This window comes from Fusarium vanettenii, assembly GCF_000151355.1.
Source record: "Fusarium vanettenii 77-13-4 chromosome 6 genomic scaffold NECHAsca_33_chr6_1_0, whole genome shotgun sequence".
Classification (NCBI taxonomy): domain Eukaryota; kingdom Fungi; phylum Ascomycota; class Sordariomycetes; order Hypocreales; family Nectriaceae; genus Fusarium; species Fusarium vanettenii.
In genome coordinates, this window is record NW_003315852.1 from 427148 (window position 1) to 450849 (window position 23702).

The window sequence follows — 23702 nt, forward strand, 5'->3', positions numbered from 1 at the left end:
CACAGTTTGATCAACAGCTCCCGGTTTCTGGTTGTGTTTGCGACGTCATGGTTGTGAAAAGGTGGTGAATGTCCCCTCAAGAGTAGAAGAATCGTAGATCCTGTGGTAGAGCTTCTGTGAATTCTGCTCTTTACAACTCAACTTTGTCTTGAGCTGGCGATGCGAGAATAGCAACACCACAACATCATCACCAACCACATCAAACGCCAGCACAAGATGGACGTCCTCCTCTCTCTACCCATACTCTCTTACCTCCTGTCGCCTGCTTCGGCGTCATGGTCAACATCTCTCAACCTCCTCTTCTTTTACATGACATGGACGACTCTCGTCCTCTCCCACACTCCCCTACGAATCCGCCTCTTAGGCTCTCTCGCAATACGAATAGTCTTCTATCTAATACCGTCACTACTCACACTTCTGTTCGACGCGGCGGTTCCCAGCCTCGCCGAGTCTATCAAGCTTGGCGGCCGTGCATCACTTCCGCCTCGAGATGCCCGTACACTAGCCCGCCAGGTTGCACTCGTCGTGTTCAACCTCGCCCTCGTGACGGGCGTCGAGGGTGCTTCGAGTCTAGGCTTTTCCTACATCTTCAAAGACAATGACTTCAAGACGACGTCGACGCTTCCATTGCCGTGGCAGCTAGCGAAGCATATTGTCTTGCTCCTCACGGCGAGAGAGGTGCTCACGTATTACATCCACCGTTACACGCTGCATTCCTCGTCGACCATTGGCAAATCCCACCGTCGCTTCGCTCACGCTCGTGCTGCGGCGCCTTATAGCCTTCTTCTCTTTGCCGACCACCCAATTCCCGTTCTCCTCCAACGTTTCGTCCCCATCTACCTACCTGCTTTGGCATTGCGACCACACCTCTTGACTTACTTCCTGTTCCTTTCGCTCTGCACCGCCGAGGAAACCCTATCCATGTCCGGCTACAGCATTGTTCCGGGTATCATAATGGGCGGCATGACGCGACGAACAGCGGTACACTACGCCAGTGGTGGGGATTGCAATTATGGTGCCTGGGGATTCCTCGACTGGGTTAACGGTACTGGACGGGGTCGGGATGTGCTGGAGGATGTCAAAGCTGAAGCGGAGAAGCATCATGTTAAGGAGAGGTCGGCTAAGAAGGTGGATCGTGGTATGGGGGCGATTCAGGATGGGATTGACCAGTTGACGAATGGGGATGGAAGGAGGAGGAGTTCGAGGTTGAGGTCGAAGCGAGCCTCCTGAGTGACGTGCTCTTTGTACATGATCTTTTATGAGATAGTGTTTATAGCCTTTAAGTTGAAAAGTTGACTTTTTTATGAGACCAGACCTAGTTATGTGTCCAAAATGCCTCGCTCCATGCCCGCCATATCTCTATCAGGTCTAACAACCACTCCAACATATCCCAGTATGCCTATCCCCGAAACAGTATATCTATGAGTATCCCATCTTCTTGCCAAACCAGCTCAACGTCTCCAACCCACTCTGTACCCTCATGCCAATTCTCGCATCAAGCACAAATGCCTCCCAAACCTTGGCAACGTCCATCTGCCTCAGACACTCGTCGTACTTTTCCCTCCTGTACTTGGCAACCTCTTCGACGGTGCCCTCGGGTGGGTTGCAGCATTCTCCCCATGCGATGGCGCCCTTTTCGTATGTTGCTGCTGCGAGGACGTAGTCGTCCTTTGTTGGGCCCTTGAATACGGATCTGTACTTGTGTTAGCGGGTGTGTTGAAGCATGAGAAATGTGTTACATACCGGTCATGCTTGAGAACATGTGTCTCAAGAAGCTCCCTCGCTTCTTCAAACCTCTTACCCTGTCTAAACAGCGCCGCACAAATAAGCGCCCACGATCCCATCTCATCAAGCTCCTCCTTCATCTTCTCCACAACCTCAGGCTTAGCCGTACACCTCTCCCATCGCATAGCATGTCTCGCAGTCTCGAGTTCAGCAGGTCCCATGCGCTTGGTCATGTTCCACAGGTAGCACATCTCGAGCGCCGGACTTGCACCAATCGCGTCGGCGAGATCGACTTTGTGCTCCTTTACGCGATCTTCCCACTTTTGGATCTTGCGTTGGATAAAGACTTCGAAGGGTAGCTGTCGCGCCATGAAGCGCTTCTTTCCTGCCACGCTGGGGGCTTTGCGGAAGAACTCCTCCGTCTTGACCTTTTGTCGCCTCGCCTCGTCCTCGTCACCAGCCTCGATCGCGTTGCGGTACAGTTCAAGCGACGCGATACCGGCCATATAGTAGTAAAGGGCAGGACTCCAATCGTTAACCTCGAGACAGTGGAGGAACGAGTCGCGCATGAGGGGCCAGTTCTGGATAGCCATGGCGTTGATGGAGAGCTCAAAGTTGTTAAGCGCCGCAACCTGCTTCATCTTGGACTCGCCGCCCGTCGTGAGAACCTCAATGGCCTTAGGGAGTTCCTGCTCGTTACCATGCTGTCTAGCCTCTTCAACCTTCCACAGCCTCGAGTCTGGGTACCGTGCTCGCATAGATGCAAGAAGCTTGTCGCATTTCTTTCGAGGAGGCCCAACAATCTCAGCACCTTCATCAAAGTCCTTTTCGTCAGGAAGGATATCCACGGCTCCGAGAAGGGCGTTGTAGTATGACAGCAGAACCAGGCCAGCAATAGCGCCGTTCACGTTAGCGTAAGCGGTAGATCGCCAGAGCATGCGAACGCCTCGCTCACGATCTCCCCGAAACCCAACAACCGACAGAATTCGAGAAAAGGCTGGGGGGACGAGCGTCAACATGAGAAGAATAAGTCCAAAGCACATGTTTGCGCCCGAATGGACAAAAACGTCGAGAGGGTTCTCGAGAAGAACAGTGTCGGACTCGGCGGGCTTTGATCTAGCCTCCTTCAGCGGCGCTCCCTCGTCGAGGTTCTCGTCCTCGGTGCTGGTCCCTGGAGTTGTTGTCGAAGAACTTGAGGATTCAAGGTTTGCTGGTGTTTGCGTTCCGGAAGATCCGTCGCCGCTCTTGGACTCAATCTCGAGCTTCTCCATGCTGCTAGAGCCGTCATCGGTTGCCTTGGCAGATAATGACGCCTCCGATTGTCCCTCGGGTCTATTGCCCAGCGTCTTGTTCTCAGCTTCAATAATGGCATCGAGAGTGATGAATGCTTTGCGGAGTTTGAGGAAACTCTTCATGGCGTCGATAAGACTCTCGTGGAGAACACCAACGACGGCGCCCATAAGCTGCGTCTCAGCGCGCACCAGTTCATACTCGGTTCCTGGGGGGTACAGCTTGCTTCCAGCCCTCGCCTTTCCATGCTTCTGTGCCTTTTTATAGTCAGTCCAAGCCCTGGCCTCACATTCATCCAGCTTAGTCGTCGTCTCCGTCATGACAGCCTTCTCAAAGCCAAGAACCGATCGCATAAAGATGGTGACAGCAAGACCCAGCTGATGAAAAGATGAATCGCCCGTCTGAAGTCGCTCCCAAGCTCCATCAATGTCGTCGTTCATGATGAGTCCAGCCGAGTTCATGGCATCGTCGATATCCTCCATCTCTTTAGCGACATTGTCCCTGGTGGAGCTGGTATCGCTCGCATCGTCAGCCTTGGCGGCAGCGCCTCCGCGGAACCAGCCCGCTAAACGACTCATATTGGCGATGAAAGTTGTGTGAAGCTGTAAGAAGAGAGATTTGAGCGTGAGATGACCTCTTTATGCTCATAGAGTTCGTATCCGATGATGAAGTCTCAAGGCTGAGCCCCAAATGCTGACGTCTTACTCTCTTCTGCTTAGGCTGAATGGAATGGATGCCCGTGAAAAAAAGACCCCTCTTTGTGGCGGTTTCCCCTCGACACGATTGCGAAACCGAGAACGAAGCAGGGAGCGATCCTCCTGTCTCACTCACGCGACCACTCAACAAGTGTCGCAAATGATACAGAAATGAGGAAAAGAAAGAAGAAGGATTAAAAACCGCTCTTTGTATCCGAAAATTGGAGATGCATCTTTCAACCCCCGGGGCTCCGAGAAACGATGTCATAGGCCCGCCCCCTTGCGGAGTTTAGGCGGGCTTACGCACATGAGGCACTTCCAATCGGAGTTTGCGGGTGACGATGCTGTGGGGATTTGTGCATTATCGTAAATGGTGCTTTGCTGCGATACGATACGATACGGTACGATGAGAGCCGACACATTGCCGATATCCATTGTTCAGGCTAAGAGGCTCTATATCCGAGGATTCTGTCCTCGGCCGGCTCTGTCGGCTCTCTGTGCTTCCAGGTTGGCTACAAGTTGTTGGCCACTTCAATGGTCCCTTGCAAGTTACCCTGGAGACACCTCGGGTCTCCCATCGCGGTAAGAAAACACAACCCATCCTCGTCGTGGATTAGTTTCTGGGTACAATTTCCAACATTGCAAAAAACAACTAGTTCCATTTATCTGCTAAAGCTCCTCCCGGTAGAAACGCTTGTATAGCCGAGTTGTCTTTATGGTACACCCGCAGATACGAGCAGATGGAAGGACACTCCACCCTTGCTCTGAGATCAATCCACCATATACCACGACCTCCTTTGCGATACCAGAGATACAGTAGCAATAACGCTATAGGGTCCCTTTTCCAGAGAAGTTCCTTGAATTGACCACGAATACTGCGGAAGAAGAGCTGAGTTGGGCCGGTCGTGAGTTCGTCGTCCGGGATATCCAGTATCCTGGACACCCCGTGGACGGCATCGAAATACGGATTGTTTCCCGCCGTAGATGAGCTATCAAGCCGACCCAAGGCAGCCAAGTCTTCTGGAACGCCATCTGTACCTCTCTCTGGAAATGGCGCGTACATCTGAGCATAAGTCGCCGCCATGACATGGAAAAGACTGTCTGGCCGCAGCGGGTTGACCGTGTGCCACAATGCCATCTTTCCTTCGCTCAAACGTAACCAGTTAAGATCTAAAGGACCAGATGACTTGAGTGGCCACGACTCTTTAGGCGAGGTTGCGTCAGGGGATGAAAAGGTCAGAACAGCCAGAGCAGCTGCAGTACCCCAGATTGGATCCTTGTCTTTGGCTTGGATTGGTTCACTAAGTCGCTTGTGAAAAAGACCTGCACTTTGAGACCAGTGATAGCACTCTTCTCGAGTCCGGTGATAATCTGAGGGGCTGTTGAGATGACGGTCATATGTGAATGCCACAGCGAGGGAGGCATGCATTAGGAAAGGGTACTATGAGCACGTGTCAGTCGAGGTGAGGTTTATAATGAGCAGTCTGGCTTGCAATTTGTTGGATAAAATGTATGTAGAATCGATGCAACGATACTTACAGTAAAGGCCAGTTCCAGGAGCTTGCGGTTCACTTGCAACATGTTTGGGTCACCTGGTGTGAGGAGGCTCCGCCCAAGGTAACGAGTAATGAAATCCTGACACCTTGCATTCAACTCATAGCAAGAGGAAGAATCGGACGTCCAGACAGCATTTGTAGGAGGCGGTTGAAGTTTTGCTCTTCCTCGAACAACCATTGGCCTCGCTGTGTCGGCGGCGACAGGGTGGAGGTCAGGGATGTTGGGCGTGAAGTTGCATAATACCCCGAATGAACAACATCTCTTGCACTCTGGCTTGCTTTCATCGCACTAGGAGGCCAAGAGAATTAGCTGGATCAGGTTCCTGGGTATATAAAATTGGGTTGCTCTTGGTACCTTGAGTTTTCGAAGCTTGCAATTTCGGCAGCCATATCTCGACCGCCGCCGAATTCTGCGCTCTTGGACCTCTGCTGTACAAGTCGAAGCCATGGTTATTAATGGTGCTCAGCACATGTGCCAGTCTGGCTGTGGGAGATGTAGTGAGCGTGAGCGGACTTAACGGAGAATGAATGAGGTCGGATTGTCTGGAAAGGTTGAAACGAGGTGACGATGGCAGTCGGAAGCAGGGTGCCAGAAAGAAGAGCTTTGGCCAATCACGGAGGGATCCTCCCGGGTTCCACAGTTATCGGGACCCAGAGGCTAACCCATTTTCGGCTATCTAGATCCACGCTAGCTGTTGCTCGGGAGCACGAGTCTCTGATTGGCTAGGAGCTTCATCCTCTAACTCCGTCATCTATGCAGACTATGCTCAATACAAGCTGGTGATGAATGATCCCTATAAGAGGAGGATTTCCCTCGGTCTCCAGGTAAGGAAAGATACCAAGTCTTTAACCTGAATAACACACTTGATCCTCTACCTTAAACCCTTCTACACCTACCCCCCTAGTCCACCTTCACCATGGCCACCCATCTCGCCGCCCTCGCCGTCGCCAAAGGCGAACCCTTTGAACTCCAAACTCGTCCCACACCCAAACCAGGCCCAGGCGAAATCCTCATAGAGGTCAAGTCTGTAGCCTTAAACCCGGCAGACCACATCATGCGTGCCTCGGGCCTCTTCATACCCGAATACCCCACTGTCATCGGCTTTGACATGTCGGGGTTGGTCCTCGAGGTTGGCGATAACGTCCCTGTTAGCCCCAACGAGGACCTCTTCTTTCAACCCGGAGTCACTCGCGTTGCTGCCTACGCTGCCTCTTTCTGGAGGTCTTACAACCCTGACTATGGCTTCTTTCAGGAGAAGTGCATCGTCCCCTGGCAGCACGCCATGCCTCTCCCAGATGACATCTCTTGGAATCAGGCCGCAACCTTGCCCGTATCCACCGAGGTGGCTCTCAGCGCGTGGAATGCAATGGGGATTCCAAGAGTTGGGGAAGCAACGCAAAAAGAGAACAAGGACAAGAGAGAAGCCCTCCTTGTCTGGGGTGCTTCCTCGAGCGTGGGAACTATGGGCGTCCAATCTGCTCGGCTGCTGCGGGACGACCCTGAGTCTTCCTTCGCCGCTGTGTACGCCACGGCCAGCGCGACTAATCATGAGTACGTTCGCTCTCTAGGTGCGGATCGTGTCTTTGATTACAAAGAACCGCAGGTTGTGGATGCGATTGTTTCGGCAGCTAGGGAGGACGGCCTGATGATTCGACACTGCTATCTTGCCATGGGTCAGCTTGCGGCATGCCAAGACGTGCTCAAGGCCTTCGTTGAGAACAGTAGCGGAAACCAGAAGGCCAAGATTGGTTCTGCACCGCTTATTCCTTCCGACGCGGAGACAGTAGATGGGATGGAAGCCATCTTTGTGATGCCGGCGGATAATGAAAAGGAGAGATTGACTCAGCTTCGATATTGGCTGGGGACCTGGCTGAGGGAGAACTTGGCCAAGGGGAACGTCAGACCGAGTCCGGAGCCCAAGGTCGTGGGAAAAGGCTTGGGGGCTATCAATGATGGGCTGGATGAGCTGATGCGGGGCGTGAGCTGTACTAAATTGGTTGTCGAGGTTGCGGAGTGACGAGTTTCGCGAGGATGATGCTGTGCAATATGCTGAGGATTGCTAGAATAGTGTTTAGAGAGGAAAATGTGATGCCGCTATGGTGTTTCCAGACTATATTCCCCCCAAAGTCTTCTCAAGTCATGATACTTGCCAGATAGATGTCCCTTGGTCTTATGTCACCTCATCGACAAGGCACTTTTTGGCTCCGAGTCATTACCCTTGGAACAGTTTCTGGATTACCGATATCTATGGAGGCCGCACCCGTAGCTCTCACCACCACCAACCACAGGCGGCGCATGCATGCCCTTTATAGAAAACAACATTGATTGTGCCCATATCCCCACTGCTGAAGTTCGGCATGGGAAAGGAGGCGTACAAAATCAAGGAGGTTGGAAGGATCGCACGTGATATGTCCCACATCTCTGACAGTTGTCACCATTCCTTTCTTTGTCACATCAACTCACTCACCGCGAAAACGACAAAGAAAAGCGCAGCCCTTCGATTTGTCACCCTGGAAGTTTCCAGTTGTCCCTAAATAAGCGTCACAGAAGTATACACCATCTGGAGATGATTACTGCGGAGGGAACAGAAGATGCGCCAAAGGTGGCCTCCCCCCATCTCTTAGAGCAGCCTTCAGTCTCCCTCGCAGACGAAACATCCCCACTGGACGACTCGATACAAGTCTATGACCCCCCAACCCGCCCCGACGGCGCCATCAATGTTTATAATTACAAAGGCCAACGATTTCTCTCCGAGCATTTACTCGAGACACCTCCGCCCATGAAATGGAAGGATTTTTGCAGGCCTCTCCTTCGCCGGTTCCCAAAGCATCGTGTCCCAATAAAGTGGCATGGCTGTGTCGGGTGTGGTGTGGAAGGTGGTGTCTTCAAGGTATCCTTTGGAGGGGATGGCCCCTATGCTCTTAAATTGGTCTGCCATCTCTCCTTCAAACCAGGTCTGTTTGAGGCTAACGGCCGATATAGTTCTGGAATACTCGTCCGCAAGAGCCGCTGAATAGGGAAAAACCTTTTGTATTCCCATTTCAGGATGAAGCCCGGCATGTTGCCATCATCGAGAAGATCCGATGGGCAATTGAGCATTCAGAGAACCCAATCATGGTATACCCGTCTCCGAAATCATCCGAGCTAAAGCTCGAAAACCTTTACTGCTTCTCGGAAGAAGGGCAGCGGAGGCCCCCAGAATTCGACTCCTCTACGCCCATGTGTTCAGCTGACTATGTCAACCGCTGCCACGGCTGGCTCAAGCTTGACAAGAAAAACTGGCCTAAGAACTATGAGCAATGTGAATGGCGAGGTCACCCTTATTGTCCTGAAGATACAGACTATCGCTGGGCGATTATATACGACTATGTCAGCTCCAAAGTCAAGGAACACGATCTCAATGTCACCCAGGCCAACATTGACTTCTTCTATTTAACTGGCTTCGAGTTTGCCTATTGCAAGCCGGATAATTGGCGTCAGGGGAAACTGGTGGATTTTGGCGATCTTTATTCACCCTTCCAACGCGTTATTCAGATGACACCGCCTCGTCGTTGGAGCGCAGAAACATGGTTCAAAGACAAACCTGTGAAACCTGTGACTTGGTGGACCTCTGGGGCAGTCTGAGAGCCCCCCGTGGAGAGGGAAGAATTGAGAGAATTTCGGCCCAGAGCGATTCTTGTTCTAGCAATGCTAGCTTGTGTGATAGGGGTTGTGTTTTGATAATACTAGATGGTGCTACGAAAATATGTAATACTCCCAATTTAGACCCCTATAAACTTTAGTTGAAGGGCAATGATACCAGAGGTAGTGCCTCGAAGCTTATGTATGTTACTACTTAGCAAGTTGGTTTGAAGGACAAGAAGAAACTCCTTTCCATGGGTTGAAAATTCACTAATCATGTCTTGATCTTTCATTACGTCTCTCTAAGCAGCTCGCTCAAGCCACATATATCCTCATCCAAACCCCCACCGCTCCATAATCCACCAGATTCAGCCTGGTGATAATCGACTTGTGTCGACAGCTATCTGACTCGTAAAGACATATGGCCTGTCAAAACAGGCATCCCACCGCATTTCTCCTGAATTCCAGAATTCTTCAAGAACGCTCTTGGCCATTAGGGGCACGTAAGTACCGGCATCATAGCTCAGCTCGGGCAGCTTTTCTGAAACAAAAGCGCGCATTTCTGGACCCCCATTGACAGCTTCCACGCCGAGAAGGACCAGTGGCCAAATGAGTGATCGTCTGGTCCTTGGACATGACAGACCTAACTTTAGTAGACGCCACAGAGTTTGACCGTGTGCCGTGCAGCAAGCCCTGAGATCCGAAGTCTCAGGGAGAACAGACAAGCTTTGTAGTGACAAGATGCAGTACAGCGCTGCTGCAGCTTGGTATACCTTGCCTATCAGCACCCAGTCCTCCTGGTGAAACGGCTTTGAAGAGGCCCATTGTCCTGGTGAAAAGCCATGGATCCGCTCAAGTATTTCAAAGCCTTCTCCCGAAAGATCTTGTATTAAAGCGAAATCGCAAGATATTGCACGCATGCGAAGGTGGTTGATCTTGATAATCTCGGCGAATAACGGCAGTGGACACATGTGAATAGGTGACACTGCCGCGCCATACTTCTCAAGTAGTAAGCCAAGAGAATCGAGGTATGACCCAGTCATGATGAGATCCGACGCAGCGCATGTCGTGTTCCCAATGACGGCGACGCTGTTTGTGAGATCAGTCCTGTGCTTGCTGGGTATTTTGAAAGGAGTACTTACAACCAAAAGAAAGAAGCAGTGGCTCCAAACTTGGCGAGTTAGCCACCGCATGGAAACCGCCTCGCAGTGCAATAAGTTTGTGAATACCCTCTAGGTGACATCTCCAGTTGAGGGATGTCCCTTGTTGAACCTAGAACGTTTGAGCAAGACTCGTTACTTGAAAGAACCAGTACCCACATCAGCAAGGAGGAGAGTCATAATTCCCGCCATGACCAAGTCACTAGTTTGCCTATTCTGGACATCGAGTTGCTCATTCAGAGATTTAACGGCAAGACCCCAGTATTGGTAGAATTTCTCAGCCAAAGGCTTAGACTGAGGGTCGTTTCTTGTGCGGTTTATGCGGTGACTTAGAGTCATACAGAGCATACCGAAGTTGAGATAGTCTGGCTTGTTGGCTGCTCTTTGGATATGAATGACTGATAGTTGATATATGTGAGGGTTCTTGCCAAGCTCTTGGATAGGTGCCAGGTCTCTGTATATACAAGAGTTGACTGCTCCGTGTTAGATCATGGTACGAGATAGGATTCTTGACTATAAAACTTACAGTACTCTGCAGCCTCAGGCAAAGAGCAAACATCAGTCTTTAGCTCGAATCGAGGAATGGCCATGTTGAAAGCGATAGTCATTTTCGGCTGTTTAGTCATGGTGTCGTTGGTTTTGTTGCCGACATTCTCCACCGGCCCTTTTCGTTTCCGACTTCGAGATGTAACTCTCCCAGGTGCGAGCCATTTTAGCCTTTGGGGTTTGACATGGCTATATCCAGGACATTCGACACCAGATGTTGAGCATCTCTTGCATGCTGGTTCTGTGAAATCGCAGACTAAGCAGCGTCGGCGACACTCCCAGCAGTGACGCTGCTGTGTCCCCATTTCTGAAAATCGCGTCATCAGTCATCCGCTAAAAATACTTCCGGATGCCACAAAGCCGATGCCCTAGCTGTTGACCTACCGCGATAGTACGAGGGCAGGCAAACGCGTACAACATGCCCTGGCTGGTATGGAGAAGTCAGGTCAGGGGAGCATGACCGTGCGGCATAGCCAAGAGTGTACGTCAGCAGCCGGAGATATCAGATCGTGGCTTAAATCCGAGCATCCTGATCATCATCATTGAGGCTGTTGGTGATACATTTTGACGATACAAATTCGCGTTATCAAGAATTAGAGAGCCATTTGTGCATTTCTAATAATTCCATTAAAAGTTGAACGTATTTTCTTCGATGATTCGGACGACGGGCATTTCACAGAGGCCAACAAGGTTGTTATCGGCTCTCTGCAGAAATAACATGTTCCTTGTCGCTTTGTGTAACAGTGTACCATCTTCGTATCTAGTCATAGAGATATAGATGCCGATTCTATGAAAAAGAAGCCTTTCCCTTCGAGGACACCGAGAACCATGAGCGAATTCCATAGAAACATCAACAGACTATATGCCGGGATCATGGGACTAAAACTTGTTTCAATTGTAGTATTCCCACAGCTGCTATCGACCAACAGTGAGAGACATGTTGCTGGCAATGTTGTATCCAACCTCGTGCAACACAGGTTTTCGCTGCGAGGCAGCCGAAAAAGGCAGGTCGAAAGATTTCCTAGGTGGCCTCGACAGTGGGCTTCCCCACAGACGTTGGATTGATAAGATGGGGCTAATGTGATCAACGGTTCGAGATGTGGATATTCGAGTTGTTTATCTGAACAAGCGGAGGTAAGGAATATGACCCAATCATGGGATGCGATATGTGGCCGTGGCTCGGGTGATTGGTTTCTGGGTGGACAACCAGCAGTGGGAATAGAATCACACCATCACGAGAATCGGAGAATCGGAGGCATACAAGGCTGTTGGACTTGAGGTCGCCATGATGGAGATGGACAAAATATGAGATGTGCTATAGGTCTGGTCTGAGTTCACGGACGACCGGAGCGACAAAACCTCTTCACTTTGCACGTAAAAACACATCGAAGAGCCCTTCTTTCGTCCATCTCGGCCCTATGACACCCAGCAGGCCATGAACCCATGACCACCCTGGCACCCATAGTCCGATAAGATGCTCATAGCGGCCGATGCTGCCATTGAGGGTGTGGAGACCCGGCAGATGGACTCTCCCCCCACGATCAACAAAAAGCCATGATCTGCAGCAGCTCGATAGACGTGTTTCTCCCGCACATGCTTAAAAGCTTGAAGCTCTGTGGCTTGACCTTGAGCTGCAAGGCATCAGTCGAGCGTGTGACTAGCAAAAGAACCCCCCACAAACGACCGTTGAGACTGTGTCACATACATCTTCTGACCGCTTAACCAGGGCCCTCGGGAACGTGCCCTGCTCCGAGGTTTCATCTACCGCCTGTAGCTGGTGACTAGTGTTGCAGATCTTATCGACGCGAGCTTCACGGCGTGGCTTGAGCGGCGCCGAGTATTGGTTCTTCCGGGAGAGTGGGGCCTTGCTGCCGTCACCCGCAACCGGACTTGGGCGACACCACCGAACGCTATCTCACTCTGTGTTTTTCTCTTTCTTTTTCTCTCTATATCAGCGTACGACATTCCTCCTCGCTTCCACTGAGGGTGTCTCTTCTCTCACGGGCTTCGTCAACATTTCCTGCTCTTCCGAGGAGCTCTGTGACCGCTTCGCTTACGCCAAACCTCAAACTCTGACGCGCGGCCTGGAAAAACACCGCAATGAGATTCCCATCACCGCTGATAGCGGTCACCTCCGCTCTATGGCTCACCCTCTTCCCTTCCGTGCAGGCACAGTCGGCGGAAGCCTCGGGATCCCTCTCGCTGATTGAGGGCGAGGATCTCTTCACCTTCCGCTACTCCACCTCCCAACCCGATGGCTCCAACTGGGTCGGTCTCTACTACAGCGCCGGCGGAGGCCCCGTCGATGGGGAGAAGGGTTCGTCCAACTCCATAATGTGGAAGTGGACGCCCAAGTCCCAGGGAACTGTCCAGCTGTCCGCCTCCAGCCTCGAACCCGGCAACTACACGGCCTTCTTCCTCGCCAAAGGCGGCTACCAGTCGCTTTCTGAGCCTCTCGAGGTGGTCAAGCCCCGCGAGACTGGTGGGGATGTCGCGTTTATCGTCTCTGACGTCACGTTGCCCAAAGCGCGTGTCGGCGATAGGTACACGTATCGGCTTAGCGGCCTCGTCAAGGGCGGCAACCATGTCACTTTCTCCACTCAAGGATACGGCAGCTGGCTCAAGATCACCGAAGGCGGCGTGCTTGCCGGCACTCCTCCTGCTGGTGCCAAGGATACCACTATTACTATTCGCGCGACGGGTACTGACTCTGCCGCCATTGGTGTCTTTACTGTTCCTGTGGTCCCCAAGGGTGAGCCTCTGATCAAGGAGCTCAAGGTCATGTCCTTGAACATGTGGAACGGTGGCACCGGAGTCACAAACTACCACGACAAGCAGGTCCGCTTCATGGCGTCTTCCGGCGCCGACATCATCGGCATCCAGGAGGATCAGTGGGGCCGTCACATCCCTCGTCTCGCCAATGCTCTGGGCTGGTGGGGATGGTCCAGCGGCGGTGATGTCGGCATTCTTAGCAAGTACCCCATTGTGGAGGAGTACGGCGTCATCAGCGGACCCAGCCGCTCTGGAGGTGTGAGGATCGAACTCGACGGTGACCAACAGCAGCTCAACTTTTACGTTGCTCACCTGGGCTACACTCCTTATGGACCTTATGACACCTGCTTTAGCCACATGAGCCCCGAAAAGGTTATCCAGCGAGAAGCTCAGTCTGGTCGCACACCTCAGATGGAGGCTACCCTCCGCGGCATGAAGAACCACCTCGACCAGGCTGACGAGACTCCCGTGTTTCTTGTCGGCGACTTTAACGCTCCTTCTCACCTCGACTGGGTTGAGGGTCTCAAGGAGAAGAACTGCGGCTACTCCAACTTCCGCTGGCCAACCTCTGTCCTCCCCGAGGAGGCAGGCCTCATCGACTCCTTCCGAGTCGCCAACCCTGACCCTGTCAAGGTCCAAGGCACAACCTGGTCCCCCGTCACTATCTGGAACAATGCCAACCGCCGGGAGCCCCAGGACCGAATCGACTTTATCCTGCACAAAGGCAAGAGCCTCAAGGTGACGGACTCGCACACAGTGGTTGTGGGAGACCCCATGCCGATCCCCGACACCAAGTACAACGAGTGGTTCTCTGACCACGCTGCTGTGCTGACGACTTATGAGCTGGAGTGAAGAGATTTAACATCTGGGACTTAATGATTTAACGGTCATATTTTTGCATTTGTTTTTGGTTTCTGCGGGCGTAATTGCTGGATAATAGCATGCTTTTTCAACATCTGCACGCCATAGAGCAACGCAGTCGTCTTTGACGGCGATATCCTCTAAGGGTCATTAGTATACCTTGGGGATAACTAGACGATTCAACAGATAGAACAATGAATCGTACTGGTGAATTTCAGTCTGAAGTGTACCTCAAGTGAGATGCCGATGAAGTGAGATGAGCACCCCTGTGTCGCTCTCGTGCTACAAAGCCGTGAAATGGTTCACCTCCGGAAGGAGAAATTGACTTTGACGAACTGGAGTCTATCTGAGACAGTTGGTGAGAGTGTGGCTTGCTCGGCTGTTTGCGATAGACGCCTCTGCATTCTTATGTCCAAATGCAGATGGTCAACCGCCTTCAATTGCCGAAAGGAGAAGCATGCTAAACACGTCTCCTACAATGACTTCGTATTCCTGCTGAATACATGCAAGTCTTACATGCCCGCTGAGGGTTGACTTGTAGAGACATGCATCATGCTTTAACTGCAGGCATTAGCGAATGAACTAGGTCCGGTGTTATCGATGCCACAAATTCTTCAAGATTAAAGGGTACGGGAATCATACGAGTCGGAGATTCATTACGGCTATGCGCAGAGGTATATAGAAAAGTGTCGTCTGGTCGCTTGAGGTTGGTCGAACTTCGACAGCGTATCGTGAGTGGTCGACGTTGCGGAACATGTCTCGGGTAAGAACTGGAGCGCTTGTAGCCGCGACATTGTGTTCGACTCATGTCGCAGCATTGATCCAAATGCTGTGTCCGGTGGTCTTTGCTGGGAGGGACATGAAATTAATATGTCCGACTTCCTTACGGCTGGGGGGTATAGCACCAATGCTGGCTTCTGACGACAAAGTCGACGAAGGAAGCGAGCCAGGTTCCTTCTACAGGACTTCTGCATCTTTTTCTGACGGCACTTGGGAGATTTACGAGGGGAAGCGGACATGCCGAAGTTCATGGTTGAATCGATTGCGAGAATACAGCAACCTTGAGTGGAATTGGATCTAACCCTCTACCAACCTTCAACTTCTTCTACCTTTACGGGGTCTGTATAATTCTTCTAGACTTGCCCAATAGAAGCGTATACAATAAGGATAAAATTGATACCAAAATCTTGACTCGGACGAATGGCTGGCTTGGCTGATTATCTATCATGGCCTATCTCGAAACTCGCGCCGATTATCTTGATGCATCCATTGGGGTAAGAAACCCCGCAAAAGATCATATGACTCGCATAAGTTACATACAAATGCCGAATGAAGCAAGGAGAGCATTTGTAAGAAATCTAGATCATCCAATGACGCGCTATCAATGACAAGGTGAAATCGACAAGATTTTTGTGGGGCCCTCGTCCACGCCCTCCACTCTACAGTTCTGGACCATGACTCCAACTCTTTGACCATGATAATGCTCCGAACTTCGGCGGCAGAGACTTTGCTTCTACATCTTCGGTTTTGGTAAAGGTATGGATGAGTCTAAGGATGAACGAGAGCAGGTGTTTGCTGGGCTGAATGAGTCCTTTACCGAATATCTTGATGATCCTGATGCGACTCGATTCTTGGATATTGACCTTGACGACATTGACATTGGCGAAACCTTTCCGACGAGATCATTGATGCATCATGACTCTCTACAACATATGCCAACTTCGAAGGAACCCGTCCAGCCTGGTTTGGATACCCAGAAGCCCCTCGCCTCTGGTCTGATACATCACCCCAAGCCGATGAAGAATCTCGGAAACGGCTTCTTCAGTCAAGAAGCCAATCCCCTGAACGCCTTCCAAACCGGCCTTCAGCTACAAGACACAAAGCCAATAGAGTCTCTCCCTTGGTCCCTCGACAGTACTGAAGCGACTCAGGAACCATTGCTACCAAATACTAACAAGAGGCCACCCCCAAAGATCGGGAAACGCTTCTCTTCAGAGTCCATCAGAGTCTTGAAGGCATGGCTTGCTACGAATATCCAGAAGCCGTATCCCGGGCCGGCCGATGTCGAAGCCTTGCAAAGAAAGACCGGTCTAAACAGACAGCAGATTACTACTTGGCTAGCCAACGCCCGCCGTCGATTAAAGAACCAACCTGAACGACCGCCTACCCCTCTTGTACGATCATCAACCCCGGTGTCCATCAACAACTTGGCTTCCTTCGAGAACATGGATCCTCTACAGAGATGGCAGAACTCGCCCCCCGAACACGAACCTGCGACTGCTTCGGCCATTGCACAGGCGATGCGTGGCTATCCATCGACGACGTATAGTCCTGACCGCGCATTCTCAGGAGATTCAGATCCCGGCAGATCTCTACGGAGCAGCTCATCCGCCAGCACGAATGCTTCCCAATCCAGCTCCGCATACTCTCACACATCCGGAGCCTCTCTCAGATCCCTCGACCGAATCAGAAAAGCCATCAAGCGCAAGAGACGACGCGTGCCCGCCGAGAGACCCGTCGTTGCCGATAGCTGCCATCCTTACCAGTGCACCTTTTGCACAGAGACGTTCAAGACAAAGTGGAGTTGGAAGCGTCATGAAAAGTCGCTGCATCTGTCACTCGAGCGATGGGAATGCGCACCGTCGGGTCCAACCGTCTTGAACGAAAAGTCCGAGACTGTGTGTGTCTACTGTGGACTTGTCAGCCCTGACATGAACCACCTACAAAGCCACAACTTTGGAGCATGCCATGGACGAGCGCTGGAAGAGCGAACTTTTTACCGAAAAGATCACTTGCAGCAACATCTCAAGCTGGTTCACAACGCACAGTACCAAAAGTGGCCGATGGACTCGTGGAAGGAAGCGAGCGAGGAGATAAAGTCACGCTGCGGCTTTTGCGGAATGGTTATGAAGTTTTGGTCTGATCGTGTTGACCATCTGGCGGAACACTTCAAGGCAGGCCAGACAATGGTGAATTGGAAGGGGGATTGGGGGTTTGAGAGTCAAATGCTTGACATGGTTGAGAACTCGATGCCGCCGTGTGAGTATTGACGTGGACAACACATCACTATCTTGGCTGACGATTTTAGATCTCATTCATTACGAGAGAAATTCACCTTGGCCGTTTACAACTCAACAAGGTCTCACCGGATCCCCAGCGAGCGCATTCGAGCTTATCAAGGTGGAGCTCGAATACTTCAACGCCTACTACACCAACGCAAGACACTCTCCACCCCCAGACGAGGAACTACTGTACGAAAGTTGCTGCATAATCTTTGGCGCCGAGATACTATCCAAGGAGTCAGAAATACCGGAACCCTCGTGGCTGCGAGACTTGCTCATGTCCTCTGAAGAGGTCGTCAAGCAAGCACGGATACGCCCGATGAAGAGCGCCGCCAAGTCTAGGATCACGGCGTTGAGAATTAACGGAAAGGATGACATCTTTCAAGCATGTCCTATGGAGGAGAGGTTGCAGAGGTATACTGAGATTCCCAAGCTCTTGGCCCTCAAGGTTGAAGATGATGAGCTGCAGAGGGAGGCATGTGCCGTCGTTCAGGCCATGAATGAGTCGTCGCCCCACCCTTCGGTCATGTTTGTCAACTTTTTGACTGGTTTGATCTTTGGGTCGACTAAATGGCTTATTCCATTTCGTCAACGGGCTGGCTTACCAACCGAAGACCCGACCTCAGCTGCGATCCTAGATGCAGGTGGTGGGCCACCGGTTATTACCGATCTAGCTCCAAACGTCGAACCACTACCTCTCGAAATAGAACAGCAGAGTCCAACAGAGTTATGGGACACGACGGATAGCCCAACCGAAGGGTTAAAGACAAACGGCATCGAGGTACCAGCGTCATATCACCTCTTCGATGCCAACTGCTACCGACGTCTTGGGCGCGAGTTGACGCGGTTCGTCATGAGCACCATGTCCACGCGGAATCCCAAGAGCCACGTTCCCACAGATGAGGAGCTTCAGCACCAGGCGCGATGGATAATGTTTGACGAGTAAGTGCTTTCTATCCTGACTCCAATACACAGTTGTTAACACATTTAGTGGCGATCCGTGGAACCAGACACCAGCTGATAACCCCAACTGGTTGGAGCAGTTCAAGAAGGATGTGGGTTTGTTGGATGGAGCAAGTCCAAGTCAGGTCCTGGATGAATGATGTAGTTTTATGGCGCAGGTCATCTGCGTCTGTACATACTCTAAACTAAGAATAATACCCAAACAAAGGAAACGTATGATCCGATTAATCCTAATAACTGCCATCCTAACCCCCCCGCACAGTTTTGCTACTTTCCATTACCATCCCCTCGACAAAAGCGAGAATATTCTCTTCCCATATGACGACTAATAGCAAGTGGAACATGGCATGGCTTGTCCCTAAACAGCTATCCAGGATCAACACACATGGCCTTCCTCCTGCTCTCCGCCGATAATTTGGACAGCAATCCTACCAACGGCCTACTAATCTCGCCAGATCTGAGACTGAAGCACTGTTAGTTGGGCTCCTCGGACACGCATCGTCTAGAACCTTCCTGTTGTTGAGCACCTGGATATTCGTCGAGTTGATGAAACCGCTGAGCCTGTTCCTTCTTGCGCCAAAAGATGCCAAAAGTCAAGACGTTGCCTGCCTTGGCTATCAGAGGCCGGTCATCTGAGTCTTCTTCACCTTCGACCTCGGTGCCATCTTGGGAAAGGTAGACGTGGTAGTCCTTGGGAAGAAAGCGGCCGGGGTGCCAAATGTTCCAGAGGATTGAGTTGATGAGCATGAGGACGGCTTCGAAGATGTAGAAGAAAACCTCGTAGCGTAGGATGGGACTGAGCGTCATGAGTGAGTCGACGTCGTCAATGTCCACCTTGGTATTGCCAGTGTGCTCGACCAGTCTGTAGATACAACGAACAAGGATGAGCGCCATACTCATATATAAGGTATTCAGCAGTGTCTTGACAGCCGTAGATTGGACATTGGTCTTGGCGCAGCGGCGCTGGAATAAGCAGGCGAGGTATACAAAGATGATGATGATGATGAGCTGGAGCGAGATGGCGGCGATTGTCAAGTGGCTACCCAGGGCCTGCTTCTCGGGCGTTGACGATGTGTTGGCAGACAGAGACACTCCCAAGGAGTTGAGAAGTTCGACAAGACCCATGAGACCTCCAAAGGTGGCAAGGACTTTTCCTGGGGCAATCGGTGCACAGTATGGAACGTAGTAAAAGATTCGGCCGAGGACGTGGTAGTTGGCGAGTTCAAGAAGGGGACTAGAGGGTTGTCAGTTGAGGGCGTTGAGGCTAGGTAGGTGGATTATCTCACGGGCACACGTAAATGCAAACCTGACTGGTAATAAAAATGGCTAAAGGCAGCTTGGTCGTCGTCTTGTACAAGTAGTTGTAGGCCCCGTACTCGCGCATTGCATAGCCAGCCGTGAACATGACACCGCAGATGCAGTGCAGTCCGACGAGCTTCCAGGCTTTGTAGCGACTAAGATGAGGTGTTGGGGGTTGAATCTGCGATGGTTGGAGGAGGTACTTACTGGCATTGCCAGACGTGGAAGATGGTCGTGATGGCATAGGCAATGGTGAAGAAGATGGGGGCTCCTTTGTTTGGAGCGTACACGTACAAACTGTACGGGACTATGGTCATTAGTAGAATCCTAGATAAGGAAAATGCAGTCCTTACTAGGCTCTCCAGCACCACCCATCTTGAATTGGAGTGGCAAAGGAGACGTCTCGTGAGGAATGGGCACGGGGAACGGTGGATGGCAGCGGGTGGGTCCAAAGGTAAACAGTCAAAGTCTTTCTACTGCAGTGTCTGCTTTAAACAAGAGTTAAAGGAAACCAAGAGAAGGTCCCCATGGCCTCATTTTAAAGACAGAAATGCAACAGCTCGCAACCAGAAATAGCCATGACAACGCGTCATTCGCGACTCCTGAAAGGAGACAGCGTCACTAACACAGGATGAGGCCATTCCCGATTAGGATAATAGAAATGCCAAGAAATCATACCCCTGTCGACGGGATCAGCCAGATCCTGGTCGCGTGGGTACGAGGCTGACGAAGGGTTCAAGGGATAATGAAACTGCGACAAAAATACCATCATGCTTTTACTCGTATTCTTTTGTTGAGATGGCTAGATTGTGCTGAAATCAAAGCCGAATAATACATCGGAAAGGGGTAGCGTGTCTTGGCTCGGAAGGAATCTTTCTGTTGCGAGATGCTCATTGACGGGCACCGGTTGGACTTCCGTAGCAAGATTGAAGGTCTTCATAATCTCATCCATGTCCAAATCCGTCAAAACAAGATCCAAGTCGCCCTGATGGTCGTTTGGTAGCTGTTCTGAGGGGTCAAAAGCCTGAAGGGTCTGTTGCCTTGAGGGGGGTCCAACAGGCCGGGCTGCCTCGTCAGCTTGACAACTTGAAGTAGTGAGAGCCGAAAAGTCTCCCACGTGAACCTTCAAACGATCCATAATCGCAAGCAAAACCCTCATTGTCCGTCTCGGAGCAAAACACTTGGCCTGATGCTCCCCTAGAATCTCCAGACAGCTTCGAAGGTACTTGTGGGCCCCTGACTCGGGACCTCTCTGCGCAGCCATGCGGACGTGGATTGTGGCGCTGACGTATGTCGCATACGAAACGAAATAAGGTACTGATTTCAGACAAAAGTGCTGTCTGTAGATCTGGAGCATGTGGTGGATTTCTAGTGCTGCTACTGCGCAGTGGGAAAACGCATCACGAGCTGCAGATGCTGACGCGGATTGGAGGTGGCCGTCGGAGACAAAGGGTCGATGTAGCAGGATGACAAGAGAATTGTACATGGCCCTTGAATCATTAGCATCCGTCATGTGTTCTGAAGAGGCTGCCTTACAGTAAAGATAGGGTGTGAGGAAGGATTGTTGAGTTGCCGGGTTTGTTTAGGTGAACAATCAGGTGTGCAGGCATCTCACTCCTCCAGCGCTTTAACTCAGCATGAAGGGCATTTGAAGCATCGAAAAGTTCTTGAGGATCTCTAGTACAACTTTTTTCTGAGTAGAGGTTGCACAAAATTCGATCCATGATGATGCTGAGTTTGCAAAGCTGCTCAAAGGTCGAGACACTATATGTCGGACAACCCAACTGTGTCGGTTGCTCTGAGTAAGTATTGGTGTTGAACTCTTCTAGTTCTTCATACTCGTCAAGAAACTGAATTGGCACTCGGTTATCGGCCTCTCGTAGTCGTGCAGGTCGACCTTGATATATCGATTGCACCTTGTCAAGGGCTATCGACTAGTCAGTGACACGATATTCTCAAAAAACTGCAATGACATACTAAAGGCTGCCCAAAACACTCTTCGGTGCCCTTCTGTGTCCTCTGGTGTGTAGTTTGCTGATTTTCCACTCCTAGTGCCATTGACGTGGATACCAAGATCGATGATCATGCTTATCGCCAGACCCATGTAATGCCACGATAGACTCGTCTCATCACACCAAGAGAAGAGACCGTCAGCAACAATAAGAAGAGCCTGGATAGTGGTTACTCGACTTTTGAACAGCACTTGCGAACCGTGCAGAATCTCCTGAAACTTGGCGCGAAAAGGACGTCCTGCTGACTCCTTGTTATTGACGTTGCTTCGCACCGCTGGGTCGTCTGAATACTTTGAGCCTGCAAATAAGATGGCGTTGAGTAGTAAGTCTGAGTAGTATGGACCCTTGCAGACCATGTCTCTCATAAAGGCTGGTCTATAAACGATGGAGCCTAAGTAGTGTTGGCGGTTCCAGAAATTTGAAAGAAGCCCCATGCCAAGAGCAGGATCGATGCCTCCAAAATCAAGCTTTCCCGCTTTAAAGTTAATGATCTCATATTGGCCTACGGCTCGAGTTAGCTGTAATCACGTATTTAATTCTCAGATGACCTACGTTGCCTCGTTGTCTCTGCCAAAAGCTGATTCTTGACGACAAGATCAGATGGGTTAACTGTACCACCGTTGGCAGGCCTGGGGGTCTCCGGCTCAAAGACAACACTCGAAGGACCATGGAAGGGGGTTTGATTTGCTTCATTTGGAGCTGTGGAATGAGACAAAGATACGTCGGGATGAGGTCCATCAACGGTCTCTGACACGTGGATTGTGTCGGAAGCGGAATCTTGTTGGTCTGGGACGAAAGTCGAATCGTCCAAGGGAGGTTGAGAAGGGTTTGATGACTGATCGCGGTTCAGGCTTACGCTTTGTAGCCGGAGCAACTCGCGAAGTTGAGCGTTCTCCTCTTCAAGAGTGTGAATGCGAGCGTTGGAGGGTCTTGAAGCAGTGTAAGCGGATGAACAACCCGCATTGAGAACCTTCTTACCTTGCATGCTTGGTTCTCTTGGTGTATGTGCACTCAATAGCTCTTCCTTGACAGTTTTCGCATTTGGGCTTTGCATTGTCACATCCCAACTGGCGTCAATCAGTTAGCATCGCTCAAGAGAGACGGAGCGGTCGAGGATCAGTAATTGTACCTACTTTTCTCTTTCGGCAAAAGTCGCAGGCATTAGACGTCCGCTGAGATCGCCTGTAGACTGTCTCCATCGTTCAAGTGCTCGACCCCTGAAAGCGGAGGATGACGTGCCGTGTTGGAACTTGAAGGATCACGACGCTCCACTGGTGGAGTGAGCATCGGGACGAGGTGGGCAAGATGATAACGTAAGCGGAGGATCACCATCCGTGAAATGACGCTTTCCTACTGTAGGTTAGCATACCGTCTTCACTATCCTCATCCTCCTCTGATGCGCAAATGCTCAACGTCTCACTGCGTTGTCATTCATATAATTTATCAAATCAAATTTGACACAGTTGAGAACTCGACTGCCCTCACCTTATGGAACTAGCAACTGCTCGCACTATCTGGATATCAAAGTCTCGCTAATAATGGAGATCCAGGCGTCAACATTGCGGCATTATTAGTTGGTTTCCAGCCCATTCCGTCTCAAGTCGTAATGCCGCTAAGACATCATACACCTGGTAATATACGTCCAGGGAATAGTTGCCATAGCATATGTTTACTATACCACTAGAGAATACGATGTAAACCGCACACATGATGTGTTTTGAGTTGTGATTGAGGGCAAAGTCGAGGGCTGGCGGCATTGTTAGCTCCACGCTGTCCAGGATCTATCCACCGCCAACTCAGAGGAGAATGGGGGTTTGACCATTGGTATTAGGAGCCTCGGGGTGCGTGATGTGTAGTGAGACTCTCTATCTATATTCAAATACGTTTTCATTGGCAAAGCCCTTTTGCGCCGGGTCGAGCAGTCGGAGACTGGAGAGAATGACGGATATTAGCCGTGGTTGATGCTTGCAAGCTTCGAGTAAATGCACCATTGTGAAGGGAATCTAAGAGTCGCGACGAGCGATTCTAGAGAGCGCCATGATGCACGTGGAAGTAGAGGGTTTTTGTCTGGGGGGGCTGAAGAGTGATGAACATCTGCATCGGAGATCGGGGACCGATCACGAGATGGCTGGTCGGATC

At 51.1% G+C, this 23702-nt stretch overlaps 9 protein-coding genes across 9 annotated transcripts; 4 read left to right on the plus strand and 5 right to left on the minus strand.

Annotated features, from left to right (window-relative positions):
* Positions 1-216: 216 nt before the first annotated feature.
* NECHADRAFT_42236 (uncharacterized protein) lies at positions 217-1230 on the plus strand (the record flags this gene model as incomplete). Its single annotated transcript, XM_003042535.1, has 1 exon — positions 217-1230. The coding sequence occupies one exon, from the start codon at positions 217-219 to the stop codon at positions 1228-1230; it is 1014 nt and encodes a 337-aa protein (XP_003042581.1).
* A 189-nt stretch (positions 1231-1419) lies between these two features.
* On the minus strand, positions 1420-3877 carry NECHADRAFT_69821 (uncharacterized protein; the record flags this gene model as incomplete). The annotated part of the gene is made up of 2 exons (XM_003042623.1): positions 1740-3877; positions 1420-1698 (listed from the first exon to the last, which is right to left on the minus strand). Exons 1-2 carry the CDS (start codon positions 3591-3593, stop codon positions 1420-1422), a joined length of 2133 nt encoding a protein of 710 aa, XP_003042669.1. The 5' UTR covers positions 3594-3877.
* Positions 3878-4362: 485 nt separating this feature from the next.
* On the minus strand, positions 4363-5656 carry NECHADRAFT_94076 (uncharacterized protein; the record flags this gene model as incomplete). The annotated part of the gene is made up of 3 exons (XM_003042624.1): positions 4363-5151; positions 5250-5526; positions 5622-5656. 3 exons carry the CDS (start codon positions 5654-5656, stop codon positions 4363-4365), a joined length of 1101 nt encoding a protein of 366 aa, XP_003042670.1.
* A 527-nt stretch (positions 5657-6183) lies between these two features.
* NECHADRAFT_42043 (uncharacterized protein) lies at positions 6184-7284 on the plus strand (the record flags this gene model as incomplete). Its single annotated transcript, XM_003042536.1, has 1 exon — positions 6184-7284. The coding sequence occupies one exon, from the start codon at positions 6184-6186 to the stop codon at positions 7282-7284; it is 1101 nt and encodes a 366-aa protein (XP_003042582.1).
* A 1972-nt stretch (positions 7285-9256) lies between these two features.
* Positions 9257-10899, minus strand: NECHADRAFT_42089 (uncharacterized protein; the record flags this gene model as incomplete). Its single annotated transcript, XM_003042625.1, has 4 exons — positions 9257-9977; positions 10027-10160; positions 10390-10524; positions 10546-10899. 4 exons carry the CDS (start codon positions 10897-10899, stop codon positions 9257-9259), a joined length of 1344 nt encoding a protein of 447 aa, XP_003042671.1.
* Positions 10900-12554: 1655 nt separating this feature from the next.
* On the plus strand, positions 12555-14449 carry NECHADRAFT_104616 (uncharacterized protein). The gene has a single exon (XM_003042537.1). It carries the CDS (start codon positions 12695-12697, stop codon positions 14216-14218), a length of 1524 nt encoding a protein of 507 aa, XP_003042583.1. The 5' UTR covers positions 12555-12694; the 3' UTR covers positions 14219-14449.
* Positions 14450-16023: 1574 nt separating this feature from the next.
* Positions 16024-17701, plus strand: NECHADRAFT_42327 (uncharacterized protein; the record flags this gene model as incomplete). The annotated part of the gene is made up of 3 exons (XM_003042538.1): positions 16024-16868; positions 16932-17266; positions 17316-17701. Coding segments are annotated over 3 exons (1566 nt in total), but the record flags the coding sequence as incomplete, so codon positions are not given.
* Positions 17702-18726: 1025 nt separating this feature from the next.
* NECHADRAFT_81136 (uncharacterized protein) lies at positions 18727-19926 on the minus strand (the record flags this gene model as incomplete). The annotated part of the gene is made up of 4 exons (XM_003042626.1): positions 18727-19486; positions 19539-19706; positions 19759-19858; positions 19905-19926. The coding sequence occupies 4 exons, from the start codon at positions 19924-19926 to the stop codon at positions 18727-18729; spliced, it is 1050 nt and encodes a 349-aa protein (XP_003042672.1).
* Positions 19927-20353: 427 nt separating this feature from the next.
* On the minus strand, positions 20354-22027 carry NECHADRAFT_42343 (uncharacterized protein; the record flags this gene model as incomplete). The annotated part of the gene is made up of 3 exons (XM_003042627.1): positions 20354-21041; positions 21088-21478; positions 21529-22027. Coding segments are annotated over 3 exons (1578 nt in total), but the record flags the coding sequence as incomplete, so codon positions are not given.
* Between the last annotated feature and the right edge of the window lie 1675 nt (positions 22028-23702).